Source organism: Plutella xylostella, chromosome 2 (assembly GCF_932276165.1).
Source record: "Plutella xylostella chromosome 2, ilPluXylo3.1, whole genome shotgun sequence".
Classification (NCBI taxonomy): Eukaryota; Metazoa; Arthropoda; class Insecta; order Lepidoptera; family Plutellidae; genus Plutella; species Plutella xylostella.
In genome coordinates, this window is record NC_063982.1 from 2716032 (window position 1) to 2737888 (window position 21857).

At 39.8% G+C, this 21857-nt stretch overlaps 1 protein-coding gene across 2 annotated transcripts; it reads right to left on the reverse strand.

The window, feature by feature from the left end:
- Positions 1-1549: 1549 nt before the first annotated feature.
- On the reverse strand, positions 1550-21760 carry LOC105388795 (cyclin-T). 2 transcript variants are annotated; one of them, XM_048621970.1, is made up of 11 exons: positions 21579-21760; positions 19518-19635; positions 18433-18549; positions 13774-13882; positions 12487-12623; positions 10918-11071; positions 10312-10416; positions 9114-9378; positions 8586-8708; positions 5487-6411; positions 1550-1693 (listed from the first exon to the last, which is right to left on the reverse strand). In XM_048621970.1, exons 1-11 carry the CDS (start codon positions 21746-21748, stop codon positions 1655-1657), a joined length of 2262 nt encoding a protein of 753 aa, XP_048477927.1. In that variant the 5' UTR covers positions 21749-21760; the 3' UTR covers positions 1550-1654. The 2 variants fall into 2 exon arrangements, with proteins under 2 accessions (XP_048477927.1, XP_048477922.1); XM_048621965.1 differs by lacking the exon at positions 1550-1693 and having other exon boundaries at positions 2309-6411.
- Positions 21761-21857: the final 97 nt, after the last annotated feature.

A 21857-nucleotide genomic window follows, 5' to 3' on the forward strand; every position in this document is an offset into this window, starting at 1 on the left:
TAAAACTGTACAATCTTAAACACCCTAAAAGTCTTAAATCGAATGGATCTATTAAGACTTTTGCAACAACTACTTAAATTACCTTATTTAGTGAAAAATAAGAGGAAATTTCTCTAACGAACGAAATAATTACTAATTTAAACCTTAAATTTACATGAAACAATTAACCATTAATAATAATAAGAAAAAAAAATGAGCAGACATTTTTTTGGATTTTTGACATTTAATTTTTTATACGAAATCGTTTGTTCTCAGCAATCACACAGATTTTCAACCGCGAAATATCACACATTTTTGTTAAATAATTTGATTTATTTTTCATATAATCAATTGCTATACAAGTCTTGTCAAATAAAAATTGCAATTTCTATGGCCAGCCGTTTTAGAAAATATATATTAGGACTGGCCGTAATCACCTAACATTCTACACAAATCACTTAGAAACAATTGCTAACATAACATTCATTCAAGGACAATGCGAGCGACTTAAGTTATAATAATTATTTTTGTAATTCGCTATCTAAACGTTTAAATACGTTAAAACCGCTGACAGGCTAAAACTTTGTATCAGTACTGAAATAAAATTTGCACAATAAACAGTTCGTTGTTTCACAAATTAAAAAAATGCATTAAGAAAAAAAACACACGATCCGCGCGGGAAACCAAACCGTCAGCACTGATACAAAATTCAAATTTGGAAAGCACCCGAACCCGTCGCCAGCCACGCCCGTTCCTCGGAAAAAGGAAGAACAACAAAACAGAAGAATCTCAGTCGCAATGAGGCGTTTGTTAAAAAAAAAAAAAAGTTCCTTTTTGGAGAAATAGATGGCATTGTCTAGGGTTGTTCCAACTGTCAAACCCTCAGAACACACTCAGATCAGACTAACGAAATGTGAAAGTGACGTAGGTAGGTAGTATTGTAGTATTATTTTCTCTATGATGATAATATATCATGTTATGTAACAATGGTTAATTTACATTACCGCGAATGATTTAACTTACTTACGTGAATGAAAATCACTTGGTATGAAATGATCCGAACACAACCATGATTCTTTTCGCAGTTTCCAATCAATTTTTCGCACATTTATCCGAGTCGCCTTAATCCATTGTTGCGCCTGGCTTTCATCATTTGGAAATTTATGATGTCCTTTATTTTTACAAGTTGCGACGGCACACATTCTCATCTTGTCTAGTAAGTATTTCTTTGGGATCTTATTTAGGGTCATACAATAAATAAAAATAGAAAATCAGTTCTCGCACGCAGCACCCGTTCAAACGGCGCGGGTAGAACTATTCACAGAATACTTAGCACTATCCCAAGCCACATGCAGTCTGAGCCTCGGAAGGATGGCTCGCGCTACCACCCGACATTTAATCACAACTAGTGAGTTCTTATTCTGAGTTTAGTACTCTTTGCTCTCTATGTAATTTTTGACAGTTGGTACACTGCGTTTTCACGCCATCTATCGGCATACCCAAAAGCTCAACTGACAGCTGTCAAGGAAAACGGCTCATAACTTGGAAGAGCGGGCGTTGTTGGCTGTAGATTAAAAAAAAAAGGAAAAAGAAAACCGGTGATATTTGTCGTAAGGCTACAACACTAGTGAGGTCCGTTTTGTTTGTTGGTGGAACGCCGACACAAGGTTGGTCTTCACTTCGCCGAATGCCCGTTGCCCAGTTGTGGTTCGACCTGTAAACGGACCGACAGTGAGCGCGCAGCCGTGTGTCGTCGCTCCTAATGAGGCTGCAACTTACGTCATCCTGGCCGAAAACTTTTTAGGGCGGGAAAATAAAAAAGTAAAATCGAATGTTCTTTTTTAAAACAGAAAGCTAAGGCCACCACAAGTTTTCGGCCTAGTCCGGAGCGCTTTGGTGTTAATAGATGTTTTGGGATTTTTTTAAGGGGGGGAGGTAAAATTACAAGCGGACCGGACTAGTAGCGCACCCACCCGCCACCAGGGGTTTGTGTAAGCGATAGACCCAGCGATTATGATTGTGCGTATTTTTTTAACAGGTAAACTCAAATTCTCGGCCAAGTATATTTTTGGGAAATTTGAGTTTTTTGTTTGAATGAGTGAGTATTTTGTAGCCCCACAAGTCACGTATGATACACAGGCTGCGCGCGTAAGCTAATTTACCATTTAGCTGTTACATTTAAGTTGAAAATCACACAAAGTAAAAAAAACAGTAAAATAAAAAATGAAGACACAAGAATCAGTGATCAAGGTAATCAATAAAGAATATAGTAGGTATGTACTACTATCTGCTCCAACTACTATCTGACATCCTCATATAAAAAATTTTGATACGTTTGCGTCAGATAATAGTGGTCAGAAAGATTGACGTACAGTTAAAAATGCAACCTTTAAAAAAAACAAGCTTAAACATAACAGCCAAACTAAAAAAAAACACCATTGTGATAAAAAATATGACGTGATCATCTTGATTGGAAGACTCGTCTACAATAAATTTTAAAAAACTAATATCGTGATAGTGATAGGTGTCCCCGCAATCCAGATGCACACAATTCACAAATTAATATTTTCATGCAAAGAAAAAAATAGTTTTTCTAAATAATCTAGAAAATTGTTAAGTTCTACAAAGTAAAAGTCAATTACTCTATACTTTTTCCAATTAATAACTATCAAAACACATAACTAAAACTAAAAACTAGACTGTCAAAATGCAAAAATATACAAAAAAGAATTATAATACGACTAAAACTAAGTAAATTCTTTATAAGCGATTTATAATTTTAGAATGTAGATAAGTAAAAGGTAGGTAAGTAAGTAAAATAATAATTTGCTCTTCTACATATTAAAAGAAATATTGGAGTTCAAAAAAATAAATAACCGACAACTTAACTTTAAGTAAACAACGTGAAATTCGTAACATTAATCTCAAACATTTTTTTCAAAATCATTTTATACTAGGTATCTTATAATTAGAGTTACACAGTAGGTATGTATATGAATTGTTCCAAAAATACAAAATAGTTACACTTTTTTAGGCTACAAAACAATCAATCTGGCAATATTTATATTTAAAAAAAATCAAATTGTATGATATACAAAAAAAAAATGATCAAATGGTTCGAAAAAAAACTGTTACTTGCTTAGAAAAAATAAGTTCTAATCTTGTTCATGATATTTTTTTCCGATACTAAACCAATAACTATGCCAGGCTGATGTCTTGTGTAGCCCAATGGCTAGAAATAATATTCTTAAGTACTTACTAAATTATGTTCATCAAACAGCGAATATATTTTTAACAACAACAAAAAATGGTAACATTTAATGGCACCAATTTTTTACACGCCCCCAAAAAATACATGTTTGATCTCAGCAAATATTGAAAATAACAACCAATCTTAACAATATAATATTAGTTTAATACTTTTAAATGCTTATCGAATATACAACAGTTTTGTTTTAATTCAGTTTTTTTTAAAGGAACATTTTAATCACCCTGTATTCGGGTACATTTAGATATTTCTTGAGCAATAAGCACGTTTTCATAAACATTGTAAAAAATCAACACGCAGTCAGCTTTTATTCGCTATCTTATTCGTATTTTGATAACTTTCGTAAAATATAAAACTAGAAAAAATATTAATTTTAAAGCTGTTCTGGTAATGTATTTTTATGTTTATTTTTGTTTAATAAATAAAACTAAAGATTAATGGAATGAAAGGCTGCTAAACTATAAATATTAAGTCCTTAAGACTTCACGACATCTTATTATACACCATAATATATATTATACTTACATAACAACATTGAAAACATCTGTAAAGTTACGAAACTATGTATATGTAAATATATCCATATTTTTTTTTACTAACTACACAAGCGACAACATTCAATATAACAAGTTTCCTTATACATATAAAATGGAAAAACGGGTATATAAGTAATACGCCTAATTCTATGAAACATGTAAAAAGTTAAAAGGTAAGGTATATAAGTGATATTTGAGTAAATATAAGTATATAAATATAATAGTAAAGGTATACATTTTGTGAACGATTTATTGATTACTGGTATTCTTTAGTCCTTATGTATTAAATATAATGAGTAAGAAAGAGAAAATCAAAGTAATAAGTATTTTTGTTCAGTAATAGATAAGGAAATACAGATACAAAATAGAAATATACACAAGTGCATAATCATACCAGATCATATCTTTAAGACTACAGTAAATAACCTGTATTTCGGCAATAATTCGTATATTTTTCAACTAGCATCAAGCCATACATTTAAAAATGTTCAAAAATATTTACCTACTGTTTTACTTTATTAGAATATTATGATAAATAGACATCAACATTTTATAATATGATTAACTTTTGATATACAGTATTAAATTGAATTTGAGGTATAGTAAGTGACAAGTTGATCAATTTCTGAGACCTTCTGGCTAAATATAACCAAGTTAATGATCTCAGTTAAGTCAGAGTAGTTGATATAATTATTTCTGTTCAGAGCGCTATCGACTATGAATACTATGACTCACATAGGTTATAAAATTTATTTAAATTTTTAAAGATAAACATGAAAATATTTTGTCTAGCTATCTACCCCCCGAAACCTCCATTGTGTCATGGCAAAAATCTTATAAAAATAGAAAACAATTATTTTTGAAACGATACTCGATGTAAGTAATCGCAACAATAATTACGATTGTAAAATTTATAAATAATAATGATTTTAATGCCTACGTCTGTAGAACTAATAAATCCAAATCTTTCTCAAAAATTTACTATCTATCGCGTAAGAACGCAAGCCTGGTTATAAAAACAGAAATCTAATATTTGAGAGCCCAGACTCAATAATCTTACTGTGTAATTGACCAAGTTTTTGACAGGTTCAACAAAGATGTCTGCTTTCACAATCGACTGATCTCATGAAAAAGACCCTTTGGCACTTATTGGCATATTCATTTCACGATTGCAACGTAAAATTCGAGACCGCGTAGCAAATAATTATTTTACCCATGTCATCATCACGTAAATTCTCTATATTACCTCTGATGACATCATCAACATCATCAGCAGGCATTATAGACAACTGATTTTAGTCCGAAATAGTAGTAGTCCGAGTAAGATGTTATATCTATGATATAGAAAATAATAATGCAAATGTCACACGTAAAATAACTCAAAACGCAATCCCAGTCACTGCTAAAATATTAGCAGCAATTTCGTTACCAAATAAATGCCACAGATGCCAAGGGATCCTTGCCAATATTTTTATCTACTCCGGCGGCGGCGGCGGAACAGGCGGCGGCGGCAGCGGGGGCAGCGGCGGCGCCTGGGCTGGCGGCGGCTGGGCCGGGGGCGGCTGATGATGATGATACCCCATCTGCGGATAGTAGTACCCGTCCATGCCCATAAAGTGCATCATCCCGAAGGCGGGAGGCGGCTGCACCATGTAGTACGGCAGCGGCGGCCTGTAAGGGGGTGGCGTGTGCCAGTTGCCTACCTTGTGAGGGTGTGGTGCTCCGTTCTGCCGCTGCATCTTCATGGGGGGTCCGTTGTCGGGGAGCGCCGAACGCTTGCGAGACGAGTCTAGCACGTCTTTGGATATCTTGATCTTGAGGCCGGAGGTCTGCTGCGGCGGCGGCGGCGGTTGGACCGCTAGCCTTTCTTTAGGTATCTTGATTTTCAGACCCTGCGCCGGGCTAGATGCTAGCTTATCCCTCGGGATGGTGATCCTGAGAGTGTCGTTAGTAGGCTCGGCGGGGGGTTGAGCTGGGGCTTCCGGCTTCTTCTCCTTATCCTTCTTGTGTTTCTTGCGCTCCTCCTTCGACTTGTCGCGGTCTTTGTGTTTGTGTTTCTCCTTCTTTTTCTTCTCCTTCTTGTGTCTGTGCTCGGCCTCGTCGGCGGGCGGGGCAGCTGGCGCGGGGGGCGGGTCTACCACTACTGGAGGGACCACAACCGGTGGTGGTTCTATGACCGGTTCTCTCTTCACCTCCCGCTTGACTTCCTCCGGCGATCGCTTCTCAACTTGCACGGTGATCGGGGCCGGTTTCGCCAGGCTCTCTTTCAATAAATTCGACACTAGCGTCGGATCTGTTTCTATGCCATTCAGCGGTCTCGACGGTGGTATTGTAGGCTCTGGGCGTTTCTGTTCGGGCGGTCTTCTAACCTGACTGCTCCTTTGAGAGTCTCTTAGTAAATTCTCATAGCCAGGCGTCTCATCGAGTTTCTTAACAACTGGGACGAGTTCTGGCTCCGAATTCGATGGTTGTCGTTGCCGGGGTTTGTGTTCCTTGGGCGGGGGCGAGGAGAAGGGCGACAGTATGGCGGGCGGCTGCATGTCCCGCACGCGGGCGTCGGGCGCGGGCGCGGGCGGGGGCTCCTTGGGGCGGTGCGGGGGGCGCGGCGCCGGACGCTGCTCTTGCGGCCTGCGGGGGAAGATTGATTGTGAATTAATGCCAAAGGCGTGGAGACACTACCATCAATAATCCTCGGATCTCCGGGGTCTCTCTGGGAAGTCATGAGCAACCTAGGTCGACCATAAGCTTCCTGGCGGACGCTTGGGTGGCTTAATATCTAGTAATTGGTATTTTATGCATAATGGCTCGCTCACCTTAGCGGCTAAGAGCGGAAAATCAGCTCGCCATGATACATATGTAGATGCCACAGGTTGCCATTATCCAGACATAGTGAAGCAGGCCCTATAGTTATCAATTACCTTCTAGGCACGGAGCTGGTGGCAGCCACGGCTGGAGCGGTCGCGTTCTCCGGGGAGAACAGCGAGGGCAGCCGCGTGCGCTGCGGGACCTCTTGCGGCTAAAAGACATGCTGTGACGATGTTTTAGAGCTTAGAGAGCTTAGACAGTGACAGCGTGTCTTTTAACCCACACAGGTAGCCGTTATGCAGATTTTGTGTAACAGGCTCTTAGAATAAGGAAACAAATTGAGGAAAGTGCTTGAACAACGCTGTGTGTTATAACATCTTTGTAACGAAGGTAAAATACAGTGAAACTATAAAGTCCTGAAATTAAATGAGCGCGCAGCTATCTTTCATGTAGCAACCCTATATAGCGAATCAAAACTGACTTTGATACTTGAAATTTTGCCTGTGACTACCTACCCTATTTCTGTATTTAAAAACAACTTACCATCCACAAAAAAAGCTAATTATTCAAACTAGAAGGTGTTAGTATGAAGGCTAATAGTGAAACCAATAAATATTTATTTAGATAACGTTATTACAACTGCATAAAATATCCGGATTTGTTGACGAAGGGCACACATAGTAAAATCATCAATTTCTCTTTTTAGACGGCCTGTTCTGTCTCTTCCAGGAGTTAGAGATATTCCATTATAGAGCCCTCTTTTGCAATATGCCAGACGGTACTGTCCGATACTCCTATAAAATAAAATAAAAAATGCTTATTTGAAACTACCCTTAAGTTAAGAAAAACAGAGTTACAGAATGAGAATTTAGTAAGTAAACAAAAAATATAACTTCAAGTATCAAAATGTTATGGTTTGACTCAACTTAAACCAGCTCAAACCTACAACCAGCGGTATGTAAACAATGTTCGACTTGGGCTCTAAACCTAGGTTTACCGATAAATGAAGCGTTGGTACTGATAAAAAATGGATTAATACAATTTGTATAATGTTACATACCCGTCATAGACGCTGTACGAGCATAAACATCCTCCAAATTCGACAAAATGTGTCCAGCTTCATGTTCCGCTAAACATTGTATATAAACTCGATAAATAATTTCCCTAGCTTGACTACATATATATTTTTTCTTCTTCCTAATTGCAAACAAGCGTAAATAGTTGTTTTTATCTAGATTATCCTAATAATTAATAAGAAAATTGAAAAAACAGCCAACCGCTAACTGCCATAAACAATTGTTATGACTTTTATGTTTCTTTTCTAATGGTGCCAGGCTCCTGAAAATTTTAGTTCCTCAAACATTAATTTCATGAATTAATAGTTTCACTGTAGTAGCGACTATGGCAGCAAATTTTGACATAAAAAAGTGTTGCAATAGCGTTATAAGCGTTTTTCCTTCGTTACAAAGATGTTACCTACAGCGTTGTTCGAACACACTCCTCAATTATGTTTAGACAGTGCCAGCATGTCTTTTATCCCACATGTAGCCATTAGTTACTAATCTCCCCCCGTCGTTACCTTCTAGGCACGGAGCTGGTGGCGGCCACGGCTGGGGCGGTCGCGTTCTCCGGGGAGAACAGCGAGGGCGGCCGCGTGCGCTGCGCGACCTCTTGCGGATAACAGACATGCTGCAACTGTGTTTTATACAGTGACAGCATGTCTTTTATCCCACACAAAGGCGTGGAGACACAACGAGCAAAAATTCTCGGATCTTCGGGATCCCTCTGAAGTCATGAGCAACCTGGGCCGTATACCGGACTTCTGGCGTGAGCTTGGGTAGCTTAATAGCTAGCATAGGTATTTTACGCATAATGGCCTACCTTAGAGGCTAAATGCGGAAAATCAGCTCGCCATGATCATGATACACAGATCCCACAGGCAGCCTAAATTATCCAGACATAGTGAAAGAGCCTTACTAATATTCGGCCACATTTACCTTCTAGGCACGGAGCTGGTGGCGGCCACGGCTGGAGCCGTTGCGTTCTCGGGAGAGAACAGCGAGGGCGGCCGCGTGCGCTGCGGGACCTCTTGCGGCGCGGGGAAGGGGGGGCGGTGGTGCCTGGAATTATAAAAATAAGAATTATTATTATATGTGGAGTGTCAATAATCACTTAACCATTCGGTCGTCTGTATTACATAAATCTATACTGACGAAAAACGAACGAACGAGAGCTATCGTCCAATCGGAACGTTTAATACAATAAGATAGAGTTTGTTGCTCGCGGCACTACTGCTGCAGCACTCCGAGACTAAGTTTTTCGTCTTAGAGAGTGACCCCTCTGTTTAGATATAGTTAGATAAATCGTTTGTCAATTGTTTACGAGCAAATTAGCATCTTGGTTAAGTGTTTATTATTACCTATGCTATCACGCTCACATGCGGCAGTTTCGCCTGTCTCTATCGCTCTTTCCCTCTTATCCCGTTTGATAATTGTTTACGAGCGATTAGCTTTGTTTATTATTACCTATGGTCCGGATGTGCAGACGGCTTATGATGCTGGTGCTTGGCGTGGTGCTGCGGCGGCCACGACGGCGGCGGCTTGTGCGGCGCACGGGGGGGCGGCGCGGGCGGGCGCGGGGGGGCGCGCGCCGCCGCCTGTCTCTGTCGCTCGCGCTCCTCTCGCTCCCTCTTCTCTCGGTACGCGTTGTGGTCGATCTTGGTGGGCTGGGCGCCGGCGGCGGGCACGTAGCCGCCCGGCATTGGCTGGCGCCGCTTCTCGCGCTCGTATTCTGGTGGGGGAATGTGATTTTATTAGTAAAGTGGGCTGTTAGGAGTCAGAGTCAGAGTGTTGTGGTGTTTGCGAGAGGCCTATGTCCAGTAGTGGATGGTGAAGACCCGGCTGTCTAGTTGCCCTGACTAGTGGTATCGTCCGGGGCGGATATTTATTTAGAGTAGAGATGAAACGGATAGCTGTTTGGCCGGATACCGGATGCCGGTTATCCGGCTGCCCTTCTTGTCGGATGGCCGGATAACCGGCCGCCGGATATCCGGCCGTTCGATATTGTTTCAGCAGAACCATCTTGTGCACCTATAGTGTACTTTTTGACACACCTGGTCATTCTCGTTCTCGTTGCGAGTAATTGTGTTGGCTCGGTCCGATCCGAGTGTGTTGGTTGGTTGAGCAAATTTGTCAGAATTTATCTTTCAGCATCATGTAGCAGTGTTTACAGCGAAAGACTTTTTTCCGAAGCTGGGCTTATTTATGAGGAGAAGCGAAACCGTTTGTTGCCTGTTAACGCAGAGAAGTTGGTGTTCATTCACCATAATCTGCCTCTAGTGCACTATGAATATTGAATACTAAATCTTATTTGAATAATTTTCACGCATACATTGTTTTGGTGGTAAATTTATGTTTTGTTTCGGTGTAATAATTAAATAATGTCCTAATATTTTCGTCTTTTATTGTATCCGGTATCTGGCCGGATGTTGGTTACTATCCGGCATCCGGCCGGATGTTGGTTACTATCCGGCATCCGGCCGGATAGTATTTTTACGCCGGATAGGCCGGATAACGGATAGTTGCCGGATATCCGTTTCATCTCTAATTTAGAGGCAAATATCGGTCTTGGATGTTCAACGTTTGTGTCATGTGACGATGTAAAAGTGCCCTTGCCTTTTCCTAATTTACCTTTGTCTCTAGGGGCTGATGATGATGCACTCACCTCTATCAAAGCTCTTATCAAAGTCATCGCTGCTCGGCATCACGTGCTTCTTGTCGAAGGGACCTCCAGAAGATGATCCGGGCGCCGAGTGCGGGGAGCTGCCACCTGGAAAGGAATATAAAATTAGATGTTATTAACGAAAATCTACATATTACTATTTATTGCATAAAATCTGCATACAAGAATACTTTATTCTGTATTTATACCAAAATTTTATACAGGGTGCTACAAGAGTTATATACCAAAGGGTGGGAGAGTAAAAATGAATATTTCCGTAGTCGGGTAAGTGGGCAACCCGACTGTCAGATGTTTTCAAGCTGCCCGAAGGCCTCTGACTAGGCTTAACGACTGCTGCCGAAGCAGCAACCGGGACCCCACGGCTTAACGTGCCGTCCGAAGCATGGAAACGTCCAGAAAAGAACCACTTGAAATCTGTCACCCATCCAATGGCTGGCTGTGCCATGTGTTGGTTAACCTCAGTGATCAGTTACGATCACTGAAGCTAGCTCAACTACGGACGCTTCCCTGATTGTATCTAAACTCTCCGAATACCACACATTCGTATGTTTTTTCTTTGCGGTATCCGTATTCTCCATAAAGACTCACTGTTGTTGGACATGGTCTTCATCTTCTTCTTGAGGCGCGAGGGGCACTTGTCGAAGATGTGCAGGAACTCGGCCGTGAGCCGCTCCAGCAGCTCCGCCGTCACCGAGCGGTCCACGTAAGAAAACCAGTGGCGGCCCTCGCTCGATTGAGGTATCTGGTGGTGAGAGAATTTTAATTATAAATTTGTACAACATATTGGTAGCGATTGTTACCATATTTGTATTTACCTACCACTGTCCGAACCATTTTTTTTTATATTTATTTAATCCTTTGTTGTATATTTAAGTATATAAGTGTACGAACGGTGGACTTAATGATAAATATTCCATAATATCAAAACCTCCTGCTATAATCCTTACCATGGCACCCACATAACTCAGGTACCTCTTGTTGAGGTTTGCCATGTGTGTGTACTGTGTATCGGACCATTTCAAGGCAATTTTTGAGCACTTAAGTCATAAGGCTCCCATTTGCCGAGGATTATGGCTGAAGGCTCCTAAAGAACTGTACCTATTTATAAGACTTGATAAAAATGTCTAATATTTATAAAATATTGAGCTCTGTTACAGTTCTCCCATATTAATAATGCGCATGCAAATCTTCGCAAACTGTCATATTCCCGGAAACACCCGAATCAGTGCCTTAAACAAAGCACTTGCATTTTGATCCTTGTTCGAAAGAAATAGTAGTCAATATCATGTGACACATAATCGAAAACAATTTGGGCGGTCGGTGGCTGTCACCGATCAGTCAAGGGTCTCAAGGTCAAGATCAATATTACTTTTGTGGAATTATAAAGAGCTGCAATTACACATCGTTCTTGTTATTTTTTTCAAATGTGAATTTAATTTCAACTTTAATTATTTTTGACGATGCCATATTATGAGGCACATTTAAGAATAAAATATGCGTCACATTGATAGACTTCACTTTGCCAATAAAGCCACACCCAAAAGACCAACTTTGTAATTGTAATATTATTGTGAATGATCAGCGCTGTAAATACTTTTGAACTGAGATTTAAATGTAAACATTTTTATTAATGTGAAATAATCAGTGCTGTAAATACTTTTGAACTGAGATTTCAATTTTTTTATATAAACCTGTGTTTGAAATCCATTTCTCCTTATAATATAAACCTTGTGTTATTCAAACCTTCTTTCATCTATCTTTACATCAGCTTCAGTAAGACACTTGAAAAGTACCTACTGTAACATTTTCGAAGTAAATTTTAATATTATGGAATATTATGAATTATCTAATCAAATTTCGTTACTGATAAATCAATTATCTCTTTTAGCACCAATTACATAATTCTACTAAAATTTCATGAAGAAAATGCACTTAACCACTCTAAATACATAATAGTTTTCTAACGCTCGGGAATACGACCGTTGCCGAACAATGACGAAGATTTCTATGTGCATTATCAATTTTGGGGAACTGTACGTTTAATTGGCAGATCCTTATGCCATTGAGGTGAATCAAGTTGGTTTTCCCTTGAAAACCAACGCATTTCAAATACAATATATGGAAAAAAATGAAGATTACAGCTGTACACACACTCACCGCCCAATTGCTCCACTTGGAAGCCAGGTGTATGCAGAAGCAGGCCACCACCGTCGGCCGGTACTGCAGACACATGGTCGTCAGGTGCAGACTGTTGGACGCCATGAAGTAGGACGTCTGAGCCAGGTCTTTAGGCGCTGTGGGGAGAGTGGGGTTGTTTAGTTTAGGGTTGGGTTTTGCGTTTTGGGGGTACAGTAAAATATATATATTATATTGGGTATTGAATATGATAAATAAATGGTAGATGGAGATGGTATGTCATATGACTTCTAAGTGTGTTGATGACTAACACTGGAGCTGAACTAGGCTTTGCAAGTGTTTGAAGGGTTTAAAATTTTGTTTATCAGTTCATTAGCTTCGGGGTTCATTAATTGTTATTCACTCCAGCACTGCGATTTTCATCATAAATAGAGTAAGGGCAATATCTTATGATGCTAAATTAGGTCCATGACATTTTTTAAATGTTTTTGTCAGTAATCTGGTGATACCATGATAACTAACAAAACAATTGAATTCTATAGAATGACATGGATTTGGGGATGCACGAAAAATATGGAAGGAGTTGACACTTTATGAGGATATGGGAAACTTATGTGACAGATGTTGGTGAGGATTACATGTTAGGGTGACCACACAGTAAGATAAACTTGTATTTTATTACATACCTATTTTCCATTGGGCATTACGTCTATGGCTGTTTTTTTCGTCCACATTTTTTTAAACCATCGACTGCGTTAGGGTATTTCGCGGTGCCAGACTTAAGATGCGGTCTTGTGCTTTAGGCTACAATTTATTTTGCGTCATTTTGCTATAAGGGGCTCATAAGTACTTACGCGGGCAAATTTTCTTACACATAGATTCTCTGTTCTTTTCATAACTCTTTCAGCATGAAAGCTAGATCATCATCAACTCTAGTATGGCTACACCAGCCTTCGCGTATCATTGATAATGCTATCGCCATAACTTTTAATTTGACAGGTGCTGTCAAAAAAACGGATCCGCCATCCGCCAATCACAATGGCTAGATTTGACAACTCATGCCAAACTTAGTGATGGCGATAGCAAAAGATACAATCACCCACTCAGGGCAAAAACCTCAACGTCTTTACTCAAAACACTGGCCGCCAACAAAACGACGCAAAAGAAAAAAGCAACGCACAAAACACAGACCACACTGTCAACCGCGCTTCCGGCACGCGCGGTCTCCGAACGCTAGTCTATGGCCGCGGGACCTCAGAACAAGGACTTGGCGGACGCAGTGGGAGGCAATGCGGGCACTTCTCTCACCTTTCACAAGGTGACACGTCCGCACCACGTGCGTGTGGGGGTGGTCTATAGCCACATCGAAACCTAACGTTTGCAGGAGGACATTCTCGTTGAATACCAAGTCCTGTGCCTGAAACAAGGGGAGGCTTTAGAATATGCTGTTTGGTTTTAAAGGTCTTAGTTTTAGGTAAGCTTATACGGAATAGGTAAGGTGCAAAGTATCTATGTATAATGTATAAGATGATCTGACCAACTAGTAGGACTAAGTTTTAAAATGATTTTCAATCTAAAATAACAATGAGTTTGGACAATAAGACTAAACAAAACAAGCCCCCAAACCTGGTGCAACAGGTTTTCCATCCGGGTCTATTCAACACCAACATTCAATGCAACAAATCAAATACATCTGCCTCTGATCAAAGTCAACTCAAGCCAGCAGTAGATACAAACAACCATGAGAGTACCCCACTGAAAGCTAATACAATGACCCCCAGGCAGCCCACTTGGCAACGTTATCCCTCAGCACCCAACAAAAGACCATGTCCCTCAATGTCACCTCCGTCTCCCACCTCGGCTGTGACTACTCAAAACAAGTATGATTCTTTGCCTGTCGATATGGTCACGGATTCCCAACCATCCACCAACACCCATAATAAACCACCACCTATTATATTATATGGTATTGATGATGTCAATGAACTATCTATGCTACTAGAATCTTCAATCAACCAAAGTAAGTTCAGCTTCAAGATAGTAAATAAAAATCAGCTGCGAATTAGCTTCAGCAGCATTGAAGATTACAAAAACGCCCTTAATATATTAAGGTCCAAGAATCTTATTGGTCACACATTTACTCCCAGAGAAGAAAAGTGCTTTCGCATAGTTATAAAAAAACTTCACTTTACTACACCTCATGAAGCCATCTGCAAAGAAATACAAGCCACTGGAAACCAGGTACGTGGTGAAATAATAAATGCTAGGCATGGACCAGAGAAAAAGCCAACATCGACATTCTTTGTTAACCTTGAACCTCATATAAACAATCAGAGAGTAAAAGAAATTAAATACATATTCCACCAAGCTGTTGAAATAGAGGATCCAAAGAAAGCCAAAACAGTTGTGCAATGCCACCGCTGCCAGCAGTATGGTCACAGCAAAAACAATTGTATGCGTCCGTTCCGATGTGTGAAATGTGGAGACAGCCACAAAACTACCCTGTGTCCTAAAAAAGACAGGTCCACTCCAGCCAAGTGTGCCCTGTGCTCTGGTGAGCATCCTGCCAGCTACAAAGGCTGCAGTGTTTACAAAGAAATCCACTCACGGAAATATGGTAGATCAGCGCCAAAGAAACCAACTCTCTCCGCCGAACCCGCCCCTATGCCTGCCGCAACTGCAGCCACTATTCAACCATCAATCTCGTATGCAGAAAAGCTAAAATCACTTCCAACCAACAATTCAAAACAAGATCAATTTCAACCAACCGATTCAACCCAGCTTGCATCAATAGAAAAAATTATAACTCAACAAGCAGAAAAAATTGATATCCTACTCCAGCACATTAGCACTCTCATGAGTCTAATAACCACTCTCGTCTCTCAACTATCAAAATAGGATCTTTACGAATAGCAACGTGGAACATAAATGGGCTGGTATCTAGCCGAAATGAATTAGAATTACTCATCAAAAGTAATAAACTAGATGTTATACTTATATCTGAATCTCATGTCACAGATAAGACAATATTCAATGTTAAAAACTTTTCAACGTACTTCACCCCCCACCCTGATGGTACATCACATGCCGGCACCGCAATATTGATAAAGACCAGCATCAAACACCATGCTCTCCAACCCTATCAAAAACATAGTATCCAAGCCACATCCATTAGAATTGAAGATACTTCGGACTACTTAAACCTATCTGCAGTTTATTGTCCACCCAAGCATAAAATTAAAGAGGAGCTATTCACTGACTTTTTTAATTCTCTCGGAAGCAGATTTATTGCTGGAGGTGATTTCAACTCAAAAAACACCTACTGGGGATCCCGTACTACCACGACTCGGGGACGCGAGCTGAAGAAGTGTGTGGACTCAAATCATCTTACACCCTTATCTACTGGTGAACCAACGTACTGGCCAACTGACCCAAATAAAAAGCCTGATCTATTAGATTTCTTTATATGTCGAAATATATGTCAACTTCATACTCTTGTCGAGTCATGTTTTGATGGATCCTCTGATCACACTCCTGCCATCCTAACACTGAGCTCAACTGTTATAAATGTCGGCTACAACGAGACTTTATGTAACAAGGATACAGATTGGGACAGCTTCCAAGATTACATAAATGATAATATTGACATGCACATGCCCCTTAAAACCAGTGAAGACGTTGAAACCGCATGCTCATACATCACTAACCTTATCCAAGTGGCAGCATGGAAAAGCTCACCTGAGGAGAAGCCTAATATACCTAAGCAGAATATCCCTCTTCATATTAAAAACAAAATACAAGATAAACGCAGATTGCGTAGAGTTTGGCACGCCTCAAGGCACCCAAGCGATAAAGCAGCTCTAAATAAAGCATCTCGTGAGTTAAAGAAGATTCTACAGGAAGCTAAAAATGCCACCGTCAATCACTATGTTACCTGTCTATCGGCCAATGGTAAAGGTGAACATTCACTGTGGAAAGCCACTAAAGGGCTGAATCAACCCCAAATAGCAATTCCACCAATAAGATCAGGAACTACCTCATGGGCCCGGAGCGATAGTGAAAAAGCAGAAGTATTTGCTAAACATCTCGCGTCAGTCTTCCAGCCAAACGAAGGGGAAGAAGATACACTGATAGATGAAGTGCTAAATCAAGACTTTCAACTGGACCTACCATTGAAACCTACATCCCCGAGAGAAATCCATCGTAGAATTAAAGAGCTGGAAACCCATAAAGCACCCGGGTTCGACCTAATCACACCTAGAATCCTCAAAGAACTGCCTAGAAGATGTGTTGTATTCCTCGCATGTCTATTCAATGCTATCTTTAGAACTCACCATGTACCGAGTATTTGGAAGGTATCTCAAATCATACTAGTTCACAAAAATGGGAAGCCCACCGACAGAGTCGACTCTTATCGCCCTATCAGCCTGACGCCGATACTATCAAAGTTGTGGGAAACAATTCTCCTTCATCGCCTTTCATCAACCTTGGCTAAGGAAAACATTATCCCAGAACACCAATTTGGATTCCGAAAAATGCACGCCACAATTGAACAAGTCCACAGAGTATACAACGTGGTTCGGCAATGCTTCGAGAAGAAGGAATACTGCTCTGCTGCATTCATTGACATTCAACAAGCATTTGACAGAGTTTGGCACAAAGGTCTCTTGTACAAAATCAAGACACTCTTACCTCACTCATTCTATCCTATCTTATCATCATACCTCAGTAACAGACTATTTCAAGTCAAACAAAAAGAAGCAAGATCAAGCCTCTATGAATGTAAGGCAGGTGTCCCACAGGGATCAGTCTTGGGCCCAGTTCTCTACAACATCTTCACCTCGGACATGCCCCAGACTCCGAGAGTAACTATAGCCACATATGCTGATGACGCGGCATTCCTATCCTGTGATCGTGAACCCGAAATTGCATCACTAAATCTGCAACTCCAGCTGGACCAAACAAACATTTGGCTTAAGAAATGGCGCATAAAGGCAAGTGCTCAAAAATCAAACCACATCACGTTCACACTCAACAGAAGGGACTGCCCTGGTGTCAGATTGGGCGATGCTACTTTGCCCCACTCCAACTCTGTGAAATACCTTGGATTCCACTTGGACAGACGATTAACCTGGAGCAATCACATAAAAAAAAAGAGGGATGAACTGAACTTAAAATTCAAGAACTTATACTGGCTGCTGGGTCGACGGTCTGTTCTTTCAGTTGACAACAAACTTCTCATATACAACAGCATCCTGAAACCAATATGGACTTATGGGATTCCTCTATGGGGGTCAGCTGCCAAATCTAGCATAATGTGCTTACAAAGGGCTCAAAACAATGTCCTAAAAGCCATATGTAACCCACCTTGGTTTATAAAAACAAGTGAAGTTCACGATTACCTGGGGGTACCGACAGTACAGGAAGAAATTGCTTCATATAAAATGAAATACAAGCTCCGACTGGCAAATCATCCCAACTCACTGGCTTCTAATTTGCTAGACCCATCTAACCTGACTCACAGGCTCAAGAGAGCAAATGTGCTGCATTAATAAAGGGGTACTCTGACAATGGTCAGATCTCTCTGAACGTCAATGATCTTTCCACAAATCTGATAAAAGTCTGGCGACTGATGGCAGATGCAACAAGAAAAAAAAAAAAAAAAAAAAAAAAAAAAAACTAGTAGGACTAATGTGGGATGATAGATTTGTCTCCTACACTTCTCCATATAAACTTTGATAAGTATTTTTAGTAACTTTCAATTTGTATTTTAATTAGTACAATATAACTTTTCAGACAAAATATAACTATACAAACAGCATATTCTATAAGACTCTATATTGATTTAGTAGTTATTTCAACAGACATAATATCTCAAGCTAGAGATCTTTCACTCTTAGGATAAAACTGTTTACGCTTGGTATCATACATATATTTTTTCCTGACTGTACATAATATAACACATACCTGTTCCTGGTACTGTTCGGTGGTCAGCTGTGACACCGCGTCGCCGCGCTCCCCTCGATGCAGACACACGTGGGCCACCTTGATCACGTATTCTAGCTTGCGCGGCTGCTCCTCTACCTGTGGGGTTAAAGGAAGAGAGAACTTTAAAATATATGTTATACTATCACTTGACTAGCCTTTGATAATCAATAAACAGACAATGTGGAGTGTCGGTGCAAAAGTAATTATCTCGACAAATAAGACCGCTTTGTTTTTGTATGCGATATCTTGTTCATATAGTTTATAATAAAGTCCCTTGCTGTTGCTTGCAAGCTCTGCTTCACTTTAACCCATTGAGTGCCGAAGGTACCTAATGGTACGTACCTATGCAATATTGCGTAGTCGGCATTCAATGTGTTAAAAAGTAATACCATCGAGATTCCAGGATCAAAGGTATTCTATGTCCTTCTCCTAGTTTTTAGCTACCTCTCCCTACGAATTTTCAGCCAAATCTGTTCAGCCATTCTTGAGATATAAATAGTGCAACTAACTGGTTTTATTTAATTATTATAGTGAAGATAGATAATTTATAAGTTATTGATAGAGGCTCTTTTCATAAATTCGTCTCTCGAGGCGATAATGTACATCTTGAATCTAGATTATTCTAGATGTAGGTAAGTATACAATGTTTTTGATTGTTGCAAGATCACTGACTTGCACATAAAAATCCAAGGACATTAGGAACATTTTAGTTGTTTGACTTCAATCTTGACCTTGGTCAGGGCATATTCACCAAACTGCTCTAAATAGATCATCTATTTAAAAATGCAGAACTGATTATTTCTTACAGTAAAGAAAAACATAACTATATCTTGTCTCACATAAAATGTACCTTGTCAGAATCCACAAGACAAAATTTCAAATCGATAGGACATAAATAAAACATGGTATAAAGCTGCGTATAGAACGCCCAACGATGGATATTTATCATACATAATACGGGGCAGATTGCAGCAACGAAGGACAACGAAACCCCGTTTGTTAGGCCGGTCTGTATGCAGCTTAAGACCAATGTGAAATAACCAAATAACATATTTGACTCTTACCTTGGCAGCGAGGAAGAGGGCAGCAGCCGCTATGGAGTTCCGGTGAAATTGTGTGAATGAGTGGAACGCATAGAAGCGATGCATGTACACAATTGCCGTGTTGATACATAGTTGAGAGCTGTTGGGGACTGGTTAAGGATAATTGCGGTTAAAGTTTGGACTTAAAAATAATACAGTTATATGATAGCCGTTTCATAAAATTTATTTTAATAAGAATTGTTATTATTAATTACTATAATAAGTAAAGTGCATATAAAATGAGCCATGAGCCATGTGCCATTGAGGAGATATTTAGATAATAACAGGAAAAGACCAATTATTTCTAAAATTCTGTATGTAAACCTTTCCTACTTGAACATTACAGGCATTTGATGTTGTTTTAAGTACAGATGACCCTATCTTCTGATATTGATTACAGTATTTAATAACAAAGCAAAGGTGGTGTTTATGACTCAGCCTTATCACATAAACAATGCATGTTTGGGTGGTAGAGTGTGTGAGTCATATTTTCACAAACATTATTCATACTTACCTAGAAAGTGTGTAAAAGTGTGATCATAATTAAGAATGATTCAATAGTAAACTTGAACTAACTTCTCTTTATACTCTTTCCTATCCATAAAATATATTTTTTGTTATGTTCAGTCAGATAGACAGACCCTGAAGTGAGCAGAAATAAGTTGCAAATGTCTATAAAAATGTAGCATAGATTCTCAAGGGACTTCTTCTCAAGGTTTTTGTTCTCACCATAATTTTTATTACATTTCATCTTATGCACTACAGCCATAGTAAAGTAATGAGCTAACTTGTTATTATCGTCAGGGCTTTCAATGCATCTACACCCAGCAAAAAATTATGTGGCGCTTTAGCAACAAGCATAAAAAGCCAATGCTTATGCAGGTGTTACCCTTAACAGGTTTGAATCTGCAGGTAAAAAAAGTGTAGAAGAGGGGTGCTTTAGTACAATAGGATATTGTATTGGCATTCTTCTTTTTATACCATTACAATGAGTAGTGTAGATTGTAAAATTTTGGACTGGAATAATATTGAAGATGGTATTTGGACGCTTTTGGGCTAATCTCACAATTTTCTGTATATATTTTGAGTAACATGCATAATTTGAAGTATTAAATCCAATAGCAGAAAATATAATTTAAACATCAATAACCATGACGCAATGTCTTGTTATTTACAGATTATGACTTATGAGGAGTATCCTAGCCCATGTTTGATTTTTTGCACTCCGGAATATGAATATAGTGGCTTGTATGTATTGTTTTAGCATCATTTCCCGCAATCAGTGTACATTATGTATGTTTATTGTAATATGCACCTATAATACTCAGGTAAAAATGTTCTAGACATGAGTAGACACAACTTTGTAATGACAAAAACATGTTATCAAGACTACAAGTAGCTGCCAACTGTAAACATTAGACAGAATTCGTGGAAATCATTACAATTACAGATAAATACGTGCTCTTGCCCTTGCGTGATCATACGAGAGTGATAATGGCCTTACAATGTTATATCTTGTGGCAAGTTGATTCAGAAAACAGTCAATAAAAGTGTGGTGCGCAAATAATTCGCGATAAAAGCGCGGGATGCGGCGGTCACGACGTAGAACGAGGTCGATGATCAGACAACCTCCCTACGTCACAGCGTATACAGCTGTCAAGGGACACTGACCGAGAGTCGAGACATAACCACGCTATTCCACACATGACTATAACCTAAATCGATCTACCAATCTTTTGGATCGTTGGGGTTAATCTTAGCAGCGTGCATGCAAACTCTCACCTTTAGAAATCTAGGTCTCACCGCTAACGGGAATCCCCAGCGAGAAGCGAAAGTGCGTCAAACGACGCTGCTCACATAACCGAATTTCATCACACTTTCAATGCCTTGCTCACTGAAAACCACTCTCGGATGCACTCTGCCGCGATCCAATGCACATTTCATACATGAGAAACGATTTGTTTGACTAGAAATACACATTTTAGGCACATGACTCAACAAAAACATAGCACTAAAATCACCACACTTTCTGGAAAAGGATACACTTGGAGCCTCTGCCCCATGTCCTGTATGAGGTTGGCGGCCTGCTGCCGATAGGCCAGCTCTTTATCTGCATCTAAACAGCATCTTTTGCTTGGAGAATTCTGCAGTTGTTCTTTGGTAAAATACCATTTTTCTTGTTCTGGTGCTTTTGGTTTTTCTGGTGCAGCCATTGAACGGATGTTCGAATGACTGTTGAACGCGAGCAAGCACGACGGATAGCTGTTCTCCGTCTAGATGCGTGAGTGGGAAAGGGACAGCGCTATTGCAGCGGCGACCGGA

What these genes read in the sequence shown, in the direction of transcription:
- LOC105388795 (XM_048621965.1), bottom strand. Translation starts at nt 21,748, where the DNA reads ATGGCTGCACCAGAAAAACCAAAAGCACCAGAACAAGAAAAATGGTAT. An exon ending in GACGTGTCACCTTGTGAAAG is followed by an intron (nt 12,624 to 13,773) that starts GTGAGAGAAGTG and finishes CTCTCCCCACAG; the next exon opens with CGCCTAAAGACCTGGCTCAG. An exon ending in ACCAGCTCCGTGCCTAGAAG is followed by an intron (nt 6,412 to 8,585) that starts GTAAATGTGGCC and finishes CTTCCCCCGCAG; the next exon opens with GCCGCAAGAGCAGCGTCCGG.